This window comes from Asparagus officinalis, chromosome 6 (assembly GCF_001876935.1).
Source record: "Asparagus officinalis chromosome 6, Aspof.V1, whole genome shotgun sequence".
Taxonomy (NCBI): Eukaryota; Viridiplantae; Streptophyta; class Magnoliopsida; order Asparagales; family Asparagaceae; genus Asparagus; species Asparagus officinalis.
Window position 1 is genome coordinate 17,072,496 of NC_033799.1, and position 19,973 is coordinate 17,092,468.

Below are 19,973 nucleotides of genomic sequence, written 5' to 3' on the forward strand. Positions count from 1 at the left end.
CACATCGTCAAATCGTAAGGAGGAGATACTGTTCCAGTGAATCAAGACGTGCGGATCGTCAACGGAGAGCAAACTCGACGCGAGCATTCGAGGGAGGCACTCCATCGCCACCGTGAAGAATCCAGAATTAAACAAATGGGAGAATCCAGATCATTCTCCTCTCTTTTGTAATCAGAATTCAAATTGTAATTAAGATCGAGAGAATATAAATCAAATTTCTTTCATTTTATTTACTACAAATTTTCCACCAAACAGGTCTGTACCTTTCTCATGCAGTTGTAGCATCTTGATCATAAGTAGTTTGAGACTGTTTTTTCTCACGACGATTAAAGCTCGTGCGCGACCCGTTGAAAGCTACCCACGATCCTCTATTATTCCGTCCAAGTTGTCTCTCCACCTTTTCGACTAGGCTAACCGTGTCTACCTATTAGCCACAATAAAATAATATAGGAAATATTCATTCAAAAGTTTAATTCAGAATAAGCGCTAGCTGAGAAGATAAAGAATATATGGAGAAAATCAATGTTAAGTATAAGGTAGATGTTGGTCGATGCAGGAGAAGCTGCTATTCAAATAAATATAAGTTCAGGGCCGAGCTTCTTTCAACAAGGTGAGACTGATGTAGGATGCATAACGATCAAATTCATGGAGAAGCAGGACCTTCACGAGTCAAATACAGATACAAATATATTATTGACTGACCGTATAGAAACAACTATATCTCTCAATCCAGAAGGTAGATTGTAACATATTATATATGAAAATTGCCTACCTCAATGAGACAGTCAATCTCATAGAAGAATCCTTCAATCCCATCAGTAACACCCGTTGTTAATAGGATTTTAGAATAATTAGCCTTTAGTTTATATTTAGTAATAAAGTTAGAGTCAATTTAGATTAGTAAGTAAAACCAATTTTGATTTAATTTGAACTGATTTGTTGCCTTTATTATAGAGAGTCTTTTAGGTAGTTTTAAATTATTTTTTCTTTTAGGAATTCTGTTCTTATTAGGAGTAGGTTTTGTTTTTCTATTTAAAAAGAAGGATTGTAAACCTCATGTATCAGATCACTCTTATTAATAAATATCTCTTGTTATATTTTCTTCGTGGATTCGAAGCTCTTCATGGATTCAGATATCGTTCTTTGTGGATTCAAAGAGCACCTATTGGTGGATTCTAAGGCTTATCACTTACGCGCTGCGTTAAATACAACAGATTAGTGCTTTTCACAAAAACATGAAGGATACATTTGGAGCATTTTTGGTAATTTTAGAATATAATCATCTTGACTTATGAACCTATAAGTAGATTATAAACAAGTGGAGTTAAAATGTTTTGTAAATTTATTGGATTATAATCCACTTTAACTAGTAGAGTGTTTGGCAAATGGGTGGCTTATAAGCCATCATTAATGTTAAAATAACCAGAAAGTATTTAATGGGGTTGTAGAGAGATAAATAGGGTTTAGAATTTTATAAATGTGAGGGGCATATTGAACTTTTAGTTGGGCAAACCTTGTGCAAATAATAAGCTAGAATACCCCAGCTTATTTTTTGGGTGGTTTATAAGCCGAAGTCATTTTCCCAACATGTCATAGTGGTTCATAAAGCACAAAAGTTGCTTATAAGCCACTTTAACCACTTGCGAAACATGCATTTTAATCACTTGCCAAACATACTCTTAGTTTCTTGAATTTGTGGTACTGATATAATACTCATTAACTTACGAAAATAAAAATTCAGTTAAAATTTTACGTTTTTGGAATTTTAAGTTATAAACAGACTAACTTGAACTTTTTACTAGTTCCTTTTATTTTTTATTGGTTGAATGACAACAAATGTCAAGGATCAAACATCATTAATTATATATATATATATATATATATATGTAGAGAGAGAGAGAACAAACTAATAAAAATCTAGCAATTAGATATCTAATTAACAAGATCAGATGAAATTCTTTACAACACCAGATCAGTGACTGCATGCAAAACTAAAGGACTAAAACATTAGCAATACGAATTATACCTAATTAGAAGTCTAATTTAGGATTACAGACTAATCTAAAGCCCAGAAACAATAAAGAAAAAGAAAGGGAAGAAAAATAAGAGGAAAATCTCACAAATCCTCATTATAATCAAAACTCTGAGCCTCAGGGATCTCTATTATGCTTTCCAAACTTGGTTCCCACCCTTGATTTCTCCCTCTTGCTTCTCTCTCCCTCTCTCTCCCACTCTCCATCAACACATCCTCAAGATTTCTCCCTCCTTTCTCCTTCAAACTAAGCATCAACCACTCAAGCTCTCTCTTAGTTAACAATATCTTAACGCTTAAACCAACCTCTTTATTTACAACATCTTCTCCTTTGCCATCTCTGTTCTCTTGCCTCATTATGCATGTCTCCATGCAGTTGCCCATCCTTAGATATGGAGGAAATTAAGCTTTAGCATCATTACAAGTGACGGTAGTTACTAATAAATAGAGGGTTGCTGCTGAAGACTTGGAAGCATTCAATGGTTCTGATCTTTTGCACCCAATAAGTGTGCACATTAATTTAATGGAAAATTACTTCTAACCCCCAATTTCTTTACAAGTATTCTCCCCTCCCTCCTACCAAGACTTTTTCAACGCTCCCAAAAGTCCCAAACTCAAAGTCATAATTCCCTGAGCCCCAAACACAAAATTCAAGAGTTTAAAACATGTAAAGACCTTAATACATTTTCTGTCTCTTTTTTTCATAATGTTACTGTGATGATTTGAAATGGATTTTTTTTTTTTTTTTGTGTGTGTGTGTGGGGGGGGGACTCTAGTTCCCTCCAAATTTTTCCAATGGCGCGAAACTTCCCGTGTTCGTCATCGGCGGCGAAAAAATCTACAATCTTGAATACGGTGATGACAAGTTGCACACCAACCCCTTAAGTTTACATATTGTTGTATTTTTTTTTAAATCAATGACTTGAGATTAAAGTAGAGTATGTCAATTATATATTATTGTTATTTCACTGTAATAAGTTTGTTGTTTATGAGTTGGTGGTGAAGGAAGGTTACATGTTGGTTTTGAAGGTTACGAGTTGGTTGTGAAGTTGCCAAGGGTACGTGTTGATTGTGAATGTTACGAGTTGGTTATGAAAAGGTTACAAATTGGGTGTGAAGGTTACAAATTTATTATGAAGGTTACGCGTTGGTTGTCAAGGTTACGCGTTGGTTGTTAAGGATATGAGTTGGTTGTGAAGGATACGAGTTGATTGTGAATGTTACCCACGATTTTTTTTAATTGTTTATGACATCTCTTTTCATATAAACACAATTGAAGTGAAAAGGTTGGGCTTGACTTGGAGAGCTAAGGGTTGAAAGATGAGAGGGTATAGTCCTAGTCTAAGCCAACCCAAGCATGACAAATTAATGTCTTTGTGCAGTTAAAATTACTAGATTTAATCTTCAAGTATGAGGAATAAAATTATAGTGCGATGAAACTAATTATAAAATACTAACAATTAGATGATCAATAATTATGATTAAAAGTAGTAATCTTTTTACTATTTTTTTATAAGAGAGAGAATCCGAATTCCTGAAAAAAGAAGGGCTGTATATTCTTGATGATAAGGGGCTGTTTGGTTCGCTATTATAAGGGGTGGAAAACTCAGAAAACCCCTCCACGTCAGATTTTTAGCCCTCCACGTTAGTTTTTTTGTTTCCGTCTATTTCTTTGTGCAGCTTTGGTTCGCTCGGATGGAAAAGGGAAAACTCTGCTGAAATCGCCGCCAGCTCAAATTTTTTTCCCTCTCCGATTTCCTTCCCCAACCGAGTGAAATTGATGAAAACTCTGTCACGTCAGATTTTTTCCTTCTTTGCTTTGTTTACAAAAGTTTTCCTTTTTTTTCTATGCGAACCAAACACAAGAAAAATAAATACATTGGTTTCTCACCATTTTTTATGTGCGAACCAAAGCAAAACAATCTATTTCTTGGAAAAGTTTAGAAAACTCAAAACTTATATTTCTTTACATGGAATTGCATTTCCCTATATCAAGGAAACGAACCAAACAACCCCTAAAAGTCAATAAGTTTCTTTCCTATGATAATTTAGCATCTATTCCAATTCTAGCATCTATTCCAATTCTAGACTGTGAAGTGGTGGAGGGGCACATGCATGATTCCCTTTTAGCTGATTGTCATCCCTACGTTAATTGAGATGCTTGCTCTATGAACACACAACCTATCATTAAGGCCATACATTTCTCTACAGATCCTTTCAAAGAAATAAAGAAGAAGAAGAAGAAGCAATCAGGCCTTCCATGCTATAAAATTCTATATATGAAGGTTACTAGTCCGAAGAAATATCAAAATCTTATTTGTAAGTTACAATTTCGTTTACTAGTCAAAGCGTATATTTTATTCAAAAGTATTATATAAATTAAACCAACTTTTTAAATTGAACATCAAACTTTAGTGACTTGAGTTAAATTAATCTCACCCTTAATTAGTGATATGCTCCCGTAAAAGCCTAGCTGATAAGTCTTATTTGCCACCAATTCGACTGCACAGCATCAGATGACGCAACTCAGACGTATGTTCAATGTCAGCAGATGGATAGATATTAAGAGCCCAAGTGATGGATAGATATTATATTAAGATAAAGATGAAGATATTATATAACAAGAGTTTAGTTAACTGCTGTGATTATTTCATATTAATGTTTTAATTGAGTTAATTCATGTTGATGTTGATTTATTTTAATTTTAATTAATAGGAGACATCATTCTAATAATCAGGGACCTCTATGCAATTGGTAAAATCTTTAATAAGCTTTCATCTTTCTGTTTCTACACAAAGGCCAATTTTTTTTTTTTTTTTAAAGCAATCTAACAGCCAAGTCCTGCCTTATTTTGACTACTAGCAATTGGTAAACACTTTTTAATTAGTTTAATCTTATCATTTTCATGACCTACTAATCAAAGAAATCAAAATCAATCTCAAATTAATTTCCACGTTATACGACTGCACTTCAAACTTCAAAGCGTACATAGCCTCGTGAAGTTTGAACACAATAACGCGTGAGTCTGGCAATACATTTCAAAAGAAATTACATAGCTTATTGATCTTTAAGATGGACCATAACGAATTAAGTAAAAATAGTTATAAATAAAGCAACCAACAGATCATGATGGTCGAAAAAATTTTGGCCCCCGAAAAGAAAAATCTTAAGAAAAATCTAAATTCAACAAAAATATTAGGTCAAGCCCTAGGCTACCCGATTGAAAAGAAAAATCTTAAGAAAAATCTAAATTCAACAAAAATATTAGGTCAAGCCCTAGGCTACCCGATTGATGATGACATGCACTGCGCACGCATAGGTGTGTCCCTAAATTAAGGCACCAAGATGGTAATTGCTAATCATATGAAGATTAAGGACAATTTTGGCAGGTGAGATATCACAATCTTGATGAGAATAAACACAATATATATAAACAAGGGCCAAGAGTCAGTGAGAAATTTGGCACGCAAAAGAACAAGAGATGGATCTATTATCTGAAGAAAAAGTAGATCGCATTCAAACTATATGGAATTGGGGTAGTTTTCATGAATAAAATTTGACCTGGCCATAACAAACCCCCATTGACGACATGTTGACACTAACAAAATTAGATTCTGAATTGTTGTTTTACTATATCAAAGCAGGTATAATGTCTATCTATGTACAAGTGAATATTATTAACTGATTATAAACTTATAATATGTGTGTGTGTTGATTGTCGAGACCCACACTACATATTAAATGAAACTAAATAAAAACTCCAGCGTCCGGTTGGGTCCATAGCTCAGTGGTAGAGCAATTGACTGCAGATCAATAGGTCACCGGTTCGAACCCGGTTGGGCCCTTAACGATTGAATCATTTTAATTTTATATTATTATTTTGAAATATCCATTTTTTTTGAAATTTCCGCTTACGTATTCCATATTTGATATTTTGAAATTAGTCGCTCAAATTAATTCTCAAAACTTGTATAAGGTACGTAGTTCAAAGCAGTCCCTCTCGTTTGCTAGTTTTTTTTTAATCTTTTTTTCTTTGGGAATTTAGTACCTTACAGGCTTACATATTTGATAATTTTAAATTAGTCCCTCGAATTTTTGAAATTGACATTATCTCTCAAATGTTATTTAAGTTATTTAAGTTAGTTCAGATTTGATATTTTTGAAGTAGGCCCTCAAATTATTCAAATTGATATTACCCCTCAAACCTTATATAACATTTGATTTGCTTTATGAACTTTCTTTCCTTGCTTCAAGTGGCTTTGCATTGAACGTCTTCATAATAACAGAATGAATTAGTCCCTTGATAAGTGAGCATGAAGTTCCTGAAAGCTAACTGTGTTTATGCGTGCCCTGAGATGTGAGTACGTATGGATAAACACATTTATGTAGCTCAAAGAGCATGTGTATGTTTGATATAGATATCTTGGTAGAGAGAATCAGTACCAGAGTTGTTGCACACGAGAATTTTCTACATATGCACATGTGTCGAATTTGATATGCTACATATGCACATGTGTCGAATTTGATCAAAGAGATAATTTTACCCTAAGTCCCCTAATTTTTGTAGAGGACGAAAAGCAAGTGCCAAGGACTCAGTTTTTTTTGGGGCTCCTCTCTCTGATCAATTCAAGTCAAAGCTTCAGTCCTTTGGTGTTCAGGAACAAGGTAATATGTGTAATCATATCAAATTGGAATTTGGACTTGGCAAACATGATGAAATATTTTTTAGAGTGTACAAATTTCTACTTTAAGATTTTTATTGATGTAACATTTGTTGCTGAGGATTTTGATTCCTGTTCAGCCTTATGCTTTTGTTTTCCGCTGGAAGTAGTATATAGTGAGAATAAGTGCATGGTTAGTTGGCATTTCATTCTGTTCATTATAGTGCAAAATCATATATTAAATACTATTTTCAAGACACCTAATCATCTGATTACAGTAACATATATTTAAACTATACTTTGATGTTTTTGGCAGGAAAAGCTTTGTGTGTGCGTGTGTGTCCGTGCGTGTGCGTGCATGCATGCCTGTGTGTGTGCTTGGTGGGGGGTGGGATTGGGGTTCCCTCACATCACTGGTCCTTTATATATACATGCATATTTTGACAGTTTCCTCTAGGTTTCTGATCTTCACTGTTTTATTACAATAGAGTGAAGAATGGCAAAGAATTTCCTCTTAGAATTGAAGTAATCTTTCCATTATGTTGTTGTTTTGTCCGTACTCAATTATGATTATGTTGTTGTTTTTCTTGGACTTGACATGATTATCTAGTGGTTTGTACAGTTCCCCTTCTAAATCACTAAATCGATTCTCTTTGTATCTTATACTTGATGGCACAAATGAACTCTGGCAGGTTATACTACAGTCTGGACAGTTTAAAGGAGAATTGAGATTTTGGTACGTGTTGTTCTATATTTATTATTTTTAATAAAGACAAATATTATCTCATTGAGTAAAAGAATCATGAATGTTCTCATTTTTCGGATATAACTGCAAAGTAAGAAACTTATAGGTGAATGTGGTCGTGCATCGAGGGGAAACAAACTCACACCTGATCAAGTACAACACATAGATGTTACATTTGTTACCGGTGATCTTTTGTTTCACATTCAACATTTTAAGTATAAACTGAAGTTGTTCAATATTTGGAGGAATTGTCAGTGCTACAAGTGGTTTTTTTCACCTTCATGAGATTCCTACGTGTTACAAGTGGTTTTCACCTCCATGAGATTCCTGTAAGACGACTTTCTGTTGGTGCAACACTCAGAGCAGCTACACCTTACCAAAAGGCTTTTTTTCTTTTTTTCTATTTGAACTAAAAGACTAGAAAGATACTCAAAAGATACTCAAAAGACTAGAAAAGTTTTTGTAGAAAAAACTGATATGAGAGCAAAAAGAATGGCTCGGAAAGCAGGTGCCTTGGTATGTTAGTATGAAAGTTAATGATTTACCATGAGTTCTTTTTTTCTTTTGTTTGACAACATACTAGGCCATGGGAGATATTTAATTCTTTTCAGTTTATTGCCACTTATTTATGACTTCATGAACTTTAATTATGGAATAATTCAAGTTATCATTTGTTTTCTTTAAGGTTTGCTGGAGCTGCACATGCTACTGATTTTGGCCCTTGTGTGCTATTATATAGGTCATTCTTTTGTGTGAGTTTTTTCAAAAATTATTTTATGGCAGGTAATTTTCGTTGTTGATGCCAGTGGCAGTATGACATTAAACCGTATGCAAAATGCTAAAGGTGCAGCATTGAAACTATTGGCAGAAAGCTATACTAGAAGAGATCAGGTATGATATAAATTATGTCTCCATTTAGATGCATTTACAGCATCTCACATGTTAATGGTACCGTGTTTTATTACAATTGAGATAATGCATTATGCATATAATAATGAAGAGGGAAATAGAATGAGATGAAGGACTACAAGGAGAAAGTCTATGTAGTTTCCCATGGCAGAGCGTTGTTTATTTCCATGTTTGTATATACGATATGTATTTGTTTATGTGTTACAGTAGAATCTAGTCATTCACAATATCTAGTTCCGAAACCTATCCAGATTTCACAATATCTTATACTGAAAATTAGGAACATTATGCTAGTTGGAACTTGGGAGTCTAATTTCCTTCATATCTTATGCTAGTTGGGTAAACACATCCGAGAATAAAACCCAAAAAAAATCAGCAGCAACCAAGAGGAAAAAACTATGTAGCAAAAGGATTATGAGTATCTGAAACTCTTTTTATTATGTTGTGCCTGAACTCTGACGACCATTCGCTGTAATCAAATTATTCACCTTCCTCTTATGTGTTTCATTATTATGACAATATCATACGTTTGTGGAAAAATTAACTAATTCTATGGATGATTGATGCAGGAGAAATATTGAGGTCTCTATGGTTATTTCGGATTCTAACCCTTGCTATGAAGACGCACATATGAGGCTTGCTGTAGTACTCTTAATGTTGCTATTGAGTCCAACTGAGTGTTATGTTTGTTTCCTGTTCTTTTCTTTCTTGTCATGATCATGTTCATGCCTGAACATTTGAAAGATGGGAAATAAGTGGACTATGGTTGTGCTACTATTTTGTTTATAGACGAACTTAATACTCTTCAAGTTTATCAAGTAATTAAATAGATTATCCTTAATAATCGTGATCGTGTTGCTGATAGTTATGATGACATTTATATCAAGTTATTGATCTTATACAGATCCTTACATACCTTGTGTTTTCTATCTTGATTCATTTAAATATTCTCGCAATTTTGTTGTTATTGATCTTTTGGTTTTGGTTTGGAAATCTGAGGTTAATTTTGCAAATGTGTGAGGTTTGTACTTTTATCCAGGCTTGTAAATGGTTCAATCATGAACTTGTTTGCCTTTGTTTGTTTATCTTTGTTTATGTTCCTATTTTTGTTAGTATTTTATCAAAAGCCCCAACAAGTTTGCAAAAAACCCATAATAGTTTACAAAAAGCCCCCTAAAAGTTTACAAAAAACACCCCAAAAGTATTATGTACATATAACCACTATAGTTAAATGGGCAATTGGGCGGCCCGTTTATTAAATGGGCGGGCAAAAGCCCGCCCATTTAGAAAATATTAAATGGGTCATAAATGGGTAAATGGGCAAAACATGCCCGCCCATTTATGGCCCGCCCATTTAACACCCAAACCCACCCATTTAACATCCCTAGTTTTCATGAATAAAATTTGACCTGGCCATAACAAACCCCCATTGACGACATGTTGACACTAACAAAATTAGATTCTGAATTGTTGTTTTACTATATCAAAGCAGGTATAATGTCTATCTATGTACAAGTGAATATTATTAACTGATTATAAACTTATAATCTGATATATATACCACTCGGACTAATCCACCTACTCGGCTTTTTGTATTTGTATTTAAAGCGAGTTGTGTATCTACTCCAATGATACTATTGTTCCGGACCATTATGAACGAAGATCCGGGTAAGATATGCACCTCTTCGGGAATAAAAAAAACCGATCCACTTTCATTTGGTATTTGGGACTAAATTCTTGACTTGTGGATAGAGAACTATACTAGCTACCTATCTAATTTATTGTAGAAATTCCCTGGATCAACGATTGGATCATGCAAAATAGAAATACTTTTTCCTGGGTAAAGGAACGGATCACTCGATCTATTTCGCCCACAGTACAAATTAGATCAGACTAAATAAAAACTGCAATGTCCGTTGGGTCCATAGCTCAGTGGTAGAGCAATTGACTGCAGATCAATAGGTCACCGGTTCGAACCCGGTTGGGCCCTTAACGATTGAATCATTTTAATTTTATATTATTATTTTGAAATATCCATTTTTTTGACCCGGTTGGGCCCTTAACGATTGAATCATTTTAATTTTATATTATTATTTTGAAATATCCATTTTTTTGAAATTTCCGCTTACGTATTCCATATTTGATATTTTAAAATTAGTCGCTCAAATTAATTCTCAAAACTTGTATAAGGTACGTAGTTCAAAGCAGTCCCTCTCGTTTGCTAGTTTTTTTAATCTTTTTTTCTTTTTTTATTTGGGAATTTAGTACCTTACATATTTTAATAATTTGAAATTAGTCCCTCGAATTTTTGAAATTGATATTATCTCTCAAATGTTATTGAAGTTAGTTCAAATTGGTCCCTCTACGTTGATTAGTTTCCTTTTTTTTTCGAAGCCTACAGATTTGATATTTTTGAAGTAGGCCCTCAAATTATTCAAATTGATATTAGCCCACAAATCTTATATAAATTTCTTCAAATTAATCCCCCTAATTGTGGGGGGGGGGGGGGGATGGTAAACAAGCTCCTTTTTGGTGTTATTGGTTGGGAAAATGGGATTCGAACAATAACTTTTGATGTTATTGATTTTTTGGACCACTAAATGGATAATTAGCCCATACGGAACAAATTTATCCCACTCATATGGAAAAAGATTGCCCCCCATGGCCAAAATTTACCCCAACTCTCATAGTGGAATAATTTGAGATAAGTTAGATAATTTTGGAACATTCATATATGAAAAATTCCTCAAGGACCCAAAATATGGGACCAATAGAGGGGACAAATGAGGTGTCTCCCACCTATTGGATAATGAGTTGGTCATCATTAATGATGGCCAACTCATTATCCAATAGGAGGCATATATTCACTACTAATATATGTGCTAATCGTATTAGCTAAATATAAAATAATTATGAAATTAATACTATAAGATATAATTTAATTGTATTATATTAATTGTAATGTAATATATTAAATATTCATATTATATTGTATATAATATTATGATATTATTTATTGTATAATATGATATATTATAATATAAAATAACATAATATAATATGTTATATTATATTCTACTAAGCTTATGTTGATGTCAATTATTAAATAAAGGGTTAGTTTTTTTGGATTATGAGGGGTGTTAGGGTCCTCAAGCATCCTCAGATGGCTGGTTCCTGAGCCAGAAGTCCTATCATGCACATGAAGAACTCGTGAGAGGTCAGAGTTAGGATTTCTAGTGGTTCCTCCGACGATCAAGTCAAAATTGAGCTTGAGTGGAGAAGTAAGAGTAAAGTAGCAAAGAAAGCTACTCAGAATTGCTTACCCTAGGTAGTAGGCCTCAGTGTCCTTTTATAGCAGATCAGAAGGGTAGATAGGTAACTCTGGTCGAGTCAAGCTGGTGGCTCAGTCATCATCTGTGTTAAAGGTGTCGATCGCTAAAAATGGTGAGTCACCTAGGCGTTTAATGTGAGGGTGACAGGATGCGCATAGTGATGACGAGGTCCGATGAGTCATGAAGACTTTCGGGGTTAGAGTAATGATGATTCTGATATGCCTTTAAGGAGATGGCGATTGACAGGATGCGCATAGTGATGACGAGGTCTGATGAGTTATGAAGACTTTCGGGGTTAGAGCAATGATGAAATTTTTATAGTGTTAGTTATTGATATGGATTAAAATGTTTATTATTATATATTATTTATAATTTATCATTTTTTATTAGCAATTATTATTTATCATTTATGAATTGTTGATATAAATTAGGTTATTTAAAATATTAAATCATTTAAAATATTTATTAAAAATGTTTTTTCATTTTTAAAATATTTCATAAGTTAAAATTTTTAAAACATTATTTTCAGTTTTGTAAAATACCATAGCAATTAATATTTGTGAAAATAGGGTTTTTATAATGTTACAGCAATTAAAATTTTTAAACTAAATATTATTTTTTAGTTTTGTAAAATACCATAGCAATTAATATTTTGGAAAATAGGGTTTTTATAATGTTATAGCAATTAAATTTTTTAAATAGAATATATTTTGTAATGTTTATAAAATATTATGGCAATTTAAATTTTTAAACTTATATTTTTTATTTTTTATAATATTACAGTAATAAAATATTTTGAAAATATGTATTTAGTTTTTAAACATATTGTGGGTATTAAAATATTTTTTTAGTTTTCTAAATTATTTTTGCAATTATAAATTTTCCTTAATAAATTACTTTCTAAATTTACAAATTAAATATATACTAATAATTGAATTCATATTAAATTAATTTATGGATATTTTATCAAGATGTCTGAACAAAATAATTAAAATTGTATCATGCAACCCATTAATTGATCATCGATTAGATGAAAATGTTGCCATCTTGAAAGGAAGAATCACTCGAATATGGGAAGGACAAAATATAAATACTGGAATCTCATCCAGAACTAACTTTATTCTCCTTGATAACGAAGTACATTTAAATTTTTATGTATATCGATAATTTTAATCTTAAATAATATAAATTTAGTTTAGTTATGATGTGTTTTATCTAAATTTAAACAGAACACTCATGTACATTGTTTTTACCGTAAGAATGATGCAATACAATTGAGAAAATTAGTACAATAAGGAAAATTTTATATTTTCTCAAATGTAAAGATTGTTACTAAAAGTAAGATGTACAACCTAATAAGCACTCCAGTATCTATTTATTTATGTTATCATACAAACATCAATGTCTTAGAGGAGGATGGCGATGATATAGAAAAATACAAATTCAAATTTCTTCCTTACGGAGAGATTGTATCGAGAAATCGATTCAAAAGAATTTCTTATATGTATGCATTAAATTTATATTCCTCATAGATTATCAATATATGTCAAATTATACTAAATTTAAATTATTTTCTTTTATGTGTGTGTGTGTGAGATTGGATTAGTTGGTGAAAATTTATGCGATTGATAGCATGGACAGGAATGGAAAAAAATTTTGTTTAAAATGTTTACAATGCATGATAATGAGTAAATTATGATTTTATTATTGTTTATATGAAATATACACAAATATATTTTATAACATAAATATTTAATATATTTTTCTTTTATTAGGTTCAATACCATAGCTATCACTTTGTGGGAATATTTAGCATGTGCTCTGGAGGAAAAATTAAAATGGGAGAATCAAAGCTCATTGGTTATTATTGTGACCGGTTTGTTTATATATGATAATTTACATTTGTATGTCTAATTATTAACTTGCATGATTTTAAATATATACATATTATTATGTTATATTTCTGTTAATTTTCTTTTCACAGTGAAAAGATTAACAAGCCTTTCGTCCACATATGCTACAAATTTTTATATATCTAAGTGATAATAAGGATGTTGTTCAAACTCTAGGGTATTTTGTAGCTTCTTATGAAATAATATAATTATTTTTTTATAAAATTTATTCACAATCATAAGTAATTATTTTACTTATCTTTTTTCTCAGTTGTATTGATGCACCAACTCAGTACCAAATTATTGAGTCTGGAACAAGATTGCTAAGTACACAAATCAAATTTGAAACTAATGATGGTACAATTGATGATGTTTTCGAAGTAAAGGAATTGAATGATGGCGATATAAGTGAATTTTAATTTATCTTTGTATTGAATTATTTTCTAAATTTTATATATATACAATTATAGATTTTAACACTCTATCAAATAAGAAACATGATACAATGATAAAAGATGTATTATTATTATTCAATATACTTAAAATATTAATATTTTAATTAATTTATCATGCACTTTATTATGTTGTTTGTTTTTAATAATTTAATTGATGATGAATATGATGTTTATCTATACTATTTTTAGGAGAAATATTTCATTTGCAATGCTCAAACCATGGGAATTGAAGAGCTGACTGGTTGGCGATATCTTTCTCATGCTGATTGCAATAACAAGTTGAAAGAGATTAATAGGGTTCTTAATTTACTACAATCGTCATAAAAAAGAAATCAAATATGTAGAATAAAAGTAAACATGATATTATAACTTTTTATAAATATAAATTATTTATAGTTTATAAAAATTAAATTGCATAACCAATATATAACGCAAATATGTGTTTAACTTTAGGTACAAACTTACCTTACAAGTGACAAATGGAACATGCATCACTACATTTGTAGTATTCCTTCACGACGTTCTTCGTTTGATGAAAATTGGTCCTTCAGAATTAGCATCTTCTTTGGGTTTGGTAATTCATATCAAAATTATATTAAATTTTTAATATAATTTAATTTAATAGATGGAATTAAAAATTGATATGTATTTGCTTAAACAGAATGCAAACAACAAGGAGATTCCACTTGCAATCAAAAGATTAATCGGTAGAAATATGTGTTTCCATGTTAAGGTTACAGAGTTTAATACAAGTAAATCCATTGAAGACTACACGGTTATTAAAATCGTTAACGATGATGTGGATGATGAAAAACTCAATGGGTTGTTATTACTAACTAACATTAAGGTAACATTTCCATTATCTTTTTAATAAAATTATATTCCTCAATAGTTTGTAATGTATTTATTGTTGTAATAATAAATTTATTTTCATTAAAGGATGAAAAATCACTCGATATGACGATGGTTGATAGCAATGATAATCCATTAATTCAATATACTCTAGACTTATCGACACCTAAAAATAGTACTGATAAAATTTGAAGAAGAAAGTGTTTGCTAAATATAATATTAGTTTTATTATTTTAAAAATTAAATCATTAACATGTTGTACTAAGACGGATGTATTATTATCACATGATGAGAAACCAATTGAATTGAATGAAGATGATACCATTGATAATCAATCTGTTAAATTAACTCCAGACTTATCCCCACTGATATCCACCATTAATAGCAAAGGAAAAAAAATATTTTAGATCTTTTGCCTATTACTACACTTAACTTTTCTACATTTAAAAACCACACCTACAATTAATGGGAAAATACGTATACAATCAAGTTGGCTTATTTATACATTAATTAATTTTAATATATAATTTCTAACGTTAAATTTATTAAATAAATGTGTTTTTTATTTTGCAAAAATAGATAAAGAACCAGCTCTTTCAACTTTCAAGAAGAGGATTAAGACAGAGAAAAATAATCATAAAATATTAGAGCTCTTCTTTGTATTTTGCTTATAACATCTTATGACTATTTCATTGATTGAGAACCTTTTTGGTGACGCATCATTTGCGAATAATATTTTTTTAAACATTGAATAGTCTTATATCTTAATTTCTTTTAAGTTTAATTTACTAAATTTGGATTATTTTTATTTTATTCATTTCTTATAAAAATTTAGTTTAAATGATCTTAATTTTAGTTATAGCTTTTATATAAGTTGTTTAATATAGTCATTTCCATGTAGATACGTGTTTCGAAGAGGGTTGAGTCGTTAGATATTAAAAATTATATCCGGATGAGAGTGATTGAAATGCGACAAAATATAGATGAACTGCGATAAGACCGTGCTTAGCATGGGCTAAAACACTAGTGAAAGGTAATAGAACACAATTCTGAAAAGATGATATATCTTAAAATATTCATTTTATACTGACCTTATCAAATTGAAGGGTAATGGAATATCAAATTATTTAGATGTAACCTGTAGAATATGAAAAATGCTATATAAAACCAAAGAATATGAAGATTCCTTTCAGATAAAACTTGGACAAATCTTTGAAATAGACCACTTTTAATAGTTAATTGGCAAAATAGATTAAAAATACTAATGACAATGAAAATTCATTTTATCATACTATACATTTGTTAGCTACAACACTTTCTAGAAGAACAATTAATGCACAACTAAATTTACTCTTTAGTCTTTTTTAGAAACTTACTTTTTACAATTAAATAGATAATCATAATTGCATAAAATATAACTTTTTCACGATTTATATATATAATCATGTTTATAATTTTTTATGAACAAAATAGTTTTGAAATTGATACTTTTTTGAAACAGGCCAATTTGACATTTAATTTGCAAAATAGACCAACTTTTAGCAAAAATGATCTATTTTGCTAATTATATACTTTTTCGGTCTATTTTACTAATTAAATATTCAAATTAGTCTACTTTCAAAATTTGTCCATAAAGTTTTGATCATACCCTTTTGATTTTGAATGAACAAGGAGACTTAAGCCTTAAAGTTCAAAAAAAAAAATGAAAAAGACGATAAATAAATAACTGAATATAGCACGATCACAATATTTACTAAAATATCGAAGAACTATATTTCTAAGTATTACCTAATTTGGTTAGTTTTTTCTTTTTTGGTTAAACAAGTTTCTCAAATTCGAAATGTTACTTATAAATGATTTTCTTCAATTTTTAAGTGCATTAGGAAAAAAATTAATATAGATTTGGTAAGTAGTAATTGCTAAATACTCAAAAATCTTTGTCTATGTAATTTTTAAAATATAAACCTACCGAAAGACATTTCTCTCTCTTTTAAAAATTTTATAAAATCAATGCAAAGATAATTGCGCATGATAATCTCCTTTTAACTGATGTTTTTGAATGATAAAGATTGGTTTTAGATTAACAACTAAGATAAAAAAGCATCTCTGAGATCATTGTGCACTGACAAAAATTTTTTTGAGAAGAGATGTGCTGACGTGGCAAGCTCTGTAAATGTTAAACTCAAAAGGTTTTGTTTTAGGGCGCGTTTGGTTACGGGTTTTGGAGGGGGTTTTGAGCCCGAAAGCCTGCCACAGTGTCCCAACTGTGATAGCTTTCGGGCAAAATCGCCTTTTTTAGAGGTGATTTTGCCCAAAAGCTGTCACAGATGGGACACTGTGGCAGGCTTTCGAGCCTGTGGCAGGCTTTCGGGTTCAAAATCGCCCATCCAAACGCGCCCTTAGAGTTTATATATAGTAAAGATATTGGCAAAGGCTATTTGCTAGTGAATAATATAATACATATTTCAATATTTAACTTTATGAATTGTCAACGAAGGTCAGAATATAAAAATATAATGCTCAATTCTCACAATAAATTTGGAGTTTTTGTTTAATAGTTAGATGGACTTAATTTAAAAAATATAATGCTCAATTCTCACAATAAATTTGGAGTTTTTGTTTAATAGTTAGATGGACTTAATTTAATATGATATTAGAGAAATCCAAGTTTAAATCCTACTAACCAATAATTTAAAACATATTTTCTAAAAAATTATATTGAGATGTGAATACATATTTCAGCCCTTCAAAATGGTGCTCAACCTGTGAAGCCATATTAAAATATAAAAATATAATATTCAACTCACACCATAAATTCAGAATTTTTGTGTAATGGTTAGAAGGACTTAATTTAGAAGTGAATAGCATGATTAAACAAAACTTACTTCATCGGTCACAAGGAAACTAAAGCACGTTCTTTTTTTTTAATATAGCAAATGTAAAAGATTTATTGGCTAATGCTAGAACAATCTTCAATGGTGAGAGGGTGAACCGAACTCGGCACCTCCTCCATCCATATACATTTTGAGCACAAAGTTTGAGATAACCTAGCCATGGCGTGTGCCACTTTATTTCCCTCTCGCTTCGCATGTGAGAATGTAATAGAGTGAGAAAAAACACAAAGAGATGTCTTATATCCTCCAGCGGGTCGCTCTCCTTTCATGGTTCAATCATGTCTAATTAATCATTTTTGCAAAAAAGAGTTTCATCCCGCTCATGGTTGTCAATAGGGGTGCATTCGGACCGGATACGGCTTGGATATGATGCTTATCATATCCATATCCGCTTACTCATATTGGATACGGATACAGATACAGATATATCTCAGTAAGAAAAATTCATATTTATATCTGCTAAAATCGAAGACGGTTACGGATATAGATGCGGATATATAAGCGGATACAAAATGGATATGAGAAAACTAGATAGTATTGAGAAAAACATAGTTCATGTGATACAAAAGAGGTTGTTAATATGTTCATTATAACTAAAAATGTAAGATTAGACATCTTGATCATCAAAATTAACCACAAATCCATAATATTTCCTCGGATACGGATACAGTTTAGCACCCCTGGTTGTCAATCCTTAGTTGCGCTGAAGCAGTAATACACCCGAATGCTGCATCAAAATCTTTATGAGAATCTCACAATCGCTTTTCACCACCATATCCTTGAAATGTAATTCTTGAACTAATTGTAATACAGTCGTCAAGGCATATATATATATATGCTTCAGCAACTAACGGAGATGGGCACCTTTCTCTACTTTAAGGGCCTGTTTGGCAAACCCATAAAATTGGGCTAAGTCTGATCGCGGTCCAGTTATTGGGTGTTTTCTATTTGGAAAAAAATTGGGCCAATTTTGCCCGAATTTTTTTAGTTAATTTTCTGACCCTTAAAGCAGGCTAGAGTTGGACTAGGCCCCCCTCTGGTTTAATCCTAGCCTGGTTAAGGGAGAATACCAAGTTAAATATTCAAATCTTCCATGTAAATTAAACATGACAACGTCAATATTTAACTTAAATATTCAATGCGGAGAAGGCTTCTCCTTCACCCAAACACCTTAAGCTGGAAGTTTTCTTTCAGCCCACTTACATGCATGTTGATAATATTGTTTAGAGTGGCACTACAGGCACACCTTGTGCCACACCCTCAGCCATACTCCCCTCTCTCTGCTACAGTAACCGGGGCTCACATGAGATTTATAAAGCCCACATGAGATTTGTTTATAAATCTCATGTGGGCCCGGTTACTGTAGCAGAGAGAGGGGAGTGTGGCTGAGGGTGTGGCACAAGGTGTGCCTGTATCATATTTGTATTGTTTATTGGACACTGCAAACTCCGTTGTTTCTTTCGATTTTGGATCAACTAGCACATGCATTTTTGTTATATCGATCTTGTCATATCGATGATAATGTCATAAAATAAATTCTAGATCCACACTTTTACACAACGTAACATTCATCATAAAATCAAGAAGAAGCACGAACTTTTTCGTTCGTTATTTTGTGGAATTTTTTTGCTGATTGCGGAAAAATGTTGCGGAAGAAGGATTTGTAAAATAAATTTAGGGAAAATAAGAAATATATATAAAGGCAATTTTGTTCCACGCTCTTGATCATCTCTTCATGATTAATACCTGAACGGTAAAGGTGGAGGTGGGGTGGATTTAGATCGGTGCCCTATTTTGAATTTTAAAAAATAAAAACAAGTGCTTTTTCACTTAAATGGGTTCTAGCTCGCCTCCAACTAAAGTAAGCCATCAGAAAAGGGGATACCATCACATGCTCATTTTTACCATTTCTTTCCAAGACTAAAATTGTGAGATTGCCAGAACTCAAAAAAAAATAATAATAATGCTCTTTCTGGCATTTACTTCAGAAACCAGTGAGTACGACATTCTCCAATACATTCACAGTTCCAGATGCTTGTGTTGTCTAAACTTAACTGGGATGTCAATAAAATGCATCCAAAAGCCAGAATCCTAAATCCAGATGCTTGTGTTGTCTAAACTTAACTGGGATGTCAATAAAATGCATCCAAAAGCCAGAATCCTAAACTCATGTTCCAGAAATTTGACCCATAAACTGGGAT

General features: G+C 31.6%; 1 protein-coding gene, 1 long non-coding RNA gene and 2 other non-coding genes across 4 annotated transcripts; 3 read left to right on the top strand and 1 right to left on the bottom strand.

Annotated features, from left to right (window-relative positions):
- Positions 379-2,428, bottom strand: LOC109844172. The gene is made up of 2 exons (XM_020413133.1): positions 2,121-2,428; positions 379-424 (listed from the first exon to the last, which is right to left on the bottom strand). Exons 1-2 carry the CDS (start codon positions 2,414-2,416, stop codon positions 421-423), a joined length of 300 nt encoding a protein of 99 aa, XP_020268722.1. The 5' UTR covers positions 2,417-2,428; the 3' UTR covers positions 379-420.
- On the top strand, positions 5,806-5,877 carry TRNAC-GCA. The gene has a single exon. It is a non-coding gene; the product is annotated as a tRNA-Cys (tRNA).
- Positions 6,580-9,192, top strand: LOC109845274. The gene is made up of 4 exons (XR_002248267.1): positions 6,580-6,697; positions 7,386-7,429; positions 8,222-8,329; positions 8,917-9,192. It is a non-coding gene; the product is annotated as an uncharacterized LOC109845274 (long non-coding RNA).
- On the top strand, positions 10,266-10,337 carry TRNAC-GCA. The gene has a single exon. It is a non-coding gene; the product is annotated as a tRNA-Cys (tRNA).